The sequence below is a fragment of the Scardinius erythrophthalmus genome (genome assembly GCF_964197995.2).
Source record: "Scardinius erythrophthalmus genome assembly, chromosome: 19".
In the NCBI taxonomy this organism is placed as follows: domain Eukaryota; kingdom Metazoa; phylum Chordata; class Actinopteri; order Cypriniformes; family Leuciscidae; genus Scardinius; species Scardinius erythrophthalmus.
Genome location: NC_138239.1, coordinates 1727501 through 1730000, shown reverse-complemented (window position 1 = coordinate 1730000; position 2500 = coordinate 1727501). Strand labels below are relative to the sequence as shown.

The following is a 2500-nucleotide window of genomic DNA, read 5'->3' as shown; positions in this document are numbered from 1 at the left end:
GTGTGTGTGTGTGTGTGTGTGTGTGTGTGTATGTGTGTGTGTGCAGATGTGGAGCTGCTGTCGGTGGACAGCTCGAAGGCCAGCTGTTGGGTCAGTCACACACTGCGAGCGCACGAGTAACAGGTGTGTGTGTGTGTGTGTGTGTGTGTGTGTGTGTGTGTGTGTGTGTGTGTGTGTGTGTGTGTGCAGATGTGGAGCTGCTGTCGGTGGACAGCTCGAAGGCCAGCTGTTGGGTCAGTCACACACTGCGAGCGCACGAGTAACAGCAGTGTGTGTGTGTGTGTGTGTGTGTGTGTGCAGATGTGGAGCTGCTGTCGGTGGACAGCTCGAAGGCCAGCTGTTGGGTCAGTCACACACTGCGAGCGCACGAGGATCAGTGGAAGGAGGACGACTGCACGTTCTGCCAGTGTGTGGATGGAGAACCGCACTGCACCGCCATGGCCTGCAAACAGAGCTGCCAGAACCCGGTCAAGATCCCCGGGGAGTGCTGTCCGTTCTGTGAGGGTACGACATCTATATCTATTTCTATTTCTATATCTATATCTATCTATCTATCTATCTATCTATCTATCTATCTATCTATCTATCTATCTATCTATCTATCTATCTATCTATCTATCTATCTATCTATCTATCTATCTATCTATCTATCTATCTATCTATCTATATATCTATATATCTACATCTACTTCTAATCTATATCTATATCTATTTCTATATATATTTCTATATCTGTATCTGTATCTGTATCTATATCTATTTCTATATCTATATCTATATCTGTATCTGTATCTATATCTATTTCTATACCTGTATCTGTATCTACATCTACATCTACATCTACTTCTATTTCTATATTTATATCTATATCTATATCTATATCTATTTCTATATCTGTATATATTTCTATATCTATATCTATTTCTATATCTATATCTGTATCTATATCTATTTCTATATCTATATCTATTTCTATACCTGTATCTGTATCTACATCTACATCTACTTCTATTTCTATATTTATATCTATTTCTATATCTATATCTATTTCTATATTTATATCTATTTCTATATCTGTATCTATATCTATATCTATATCTATATCTATATATCTATTTCTATTTCTATATCTATATCTATACCTGTATCTATACCTGTATCTGTATCTACATCTACATCTACATCTACTTCTACTTCTATTTCTATATTTATATCTATATCTATATCTATATCTAATTCTATATCTGTATCTATATCTATATCTATATTACTGCTAATTACGGAGCAACACACACACTAGCGATACACAATCACACCCTAGGGCCGGTTTACACCGGGTCACTTCATGCGTTCTCTCAGATCGGATTTATCAGATTCCATTTACTCCCGGTCACATAAATGTGTGTTCGCAAAACTGATATAAATCCGATCTTCAGTTCCCGCGCGATATGCAGATTTACACGAGCTACATTTAGATGATCATCAGCTCAGTTCATATCCGAGAGCGCAGTAGGAGAGAGCAGCAACAGCACTGGAAGATCATTCGTTTCTTTACTTTTAATGGAGATGATTGTGTGTTAAAGCGTCTGCCATTTACTTTCACTTTGATTTGCGTTAGTTTGTGCGTTGGCTTGATGAATAGATGCTCATCTGCGGTGTCATATCTGGCTATAACATGTCATATAGCCTATAGCACGCTCTCACACGCTTATTTTTTAGCATTGTTGGGAGGAGTAACATTTACATATGTGGTTTCACCAACCGGATGCATGGAGTAAACATCCCGAGTGTGAATAGAGACGCATGCCTTGTCCAAACACACACACTTGCGGTCTTCACTCGACCACTTGTCCACTTGCATGATGTATCTCCTCTATTTGGCCCAAGTGCTCAAGAAGGCGTAAAGACTGCAAGTGTGTGTAGAACTTTTAATTACTCGGTGGGACACACTTATAGCTTTGCAAAAAATTCAAGGGTTTACAGAGCTTTTATTTATTATATTTTCAATACTTTGCATTTTTAAATAAACTTCTACATGTCCGTTCAGTAGTCGTTCTGTAAAACATATAAACAAATTCAAAATTGTGGTGCTTCTATTTAAGTGATAAAAACAGTTGCAAATGTTGTACAAAATAGGCCTACACACACCATACTCATCTTTGGACCAATAAAATGTGCAACACTTTATGTTTTTACTACCAAATTAGATCTAATTATTTTAAATTGCAGTGGAATGTTTTCCTCAACATCTCGCAATTTCGGGGCACATGAGTTCCCGAACATAATGCATGCTGGGATACGCTTAGCTCTGAAGCGGTGTTGGAGATAGTGTGTGTTTAGTGTGCACTAAGGGCTCGTGTGACCACAAGTGTGTGTGTATATGGACAAGGCCGTGTCGACTCCTCACTGTTACTCTGAGGATACTCCAGCTCTTCAAAACTAAGTCACTAAGATCACGACCCTTCAGTGGGGGTTCTGACCCGGCGGCAAACAGGAAATG

General features: G+C 38.9%; 1 protein-coding gene across 2 annotated transcripts in view; it reads left to right on the top strand.

Annotated features, from left to right (window-relative positions):
• LOC308707593 (cysteine-rich motor neuron 1 protein) overlaps positions 1–2500 on the top strand; it is a 70971-nt gene that overhangs the window by 37006 nt on the left and 31465 nt on the right. For both annotated transcript variants that reach the window (XM_081394186.1, XM_081394187.1), the window contains exon 5: positions 301–504. In XM_081394186.1, coding sequence (XP_081250312.1) covers positions 301–504 — 204 coding nt within the window. The remainder of the gene's footprint in view (positions 1–300; positions 505–2500) is intronic.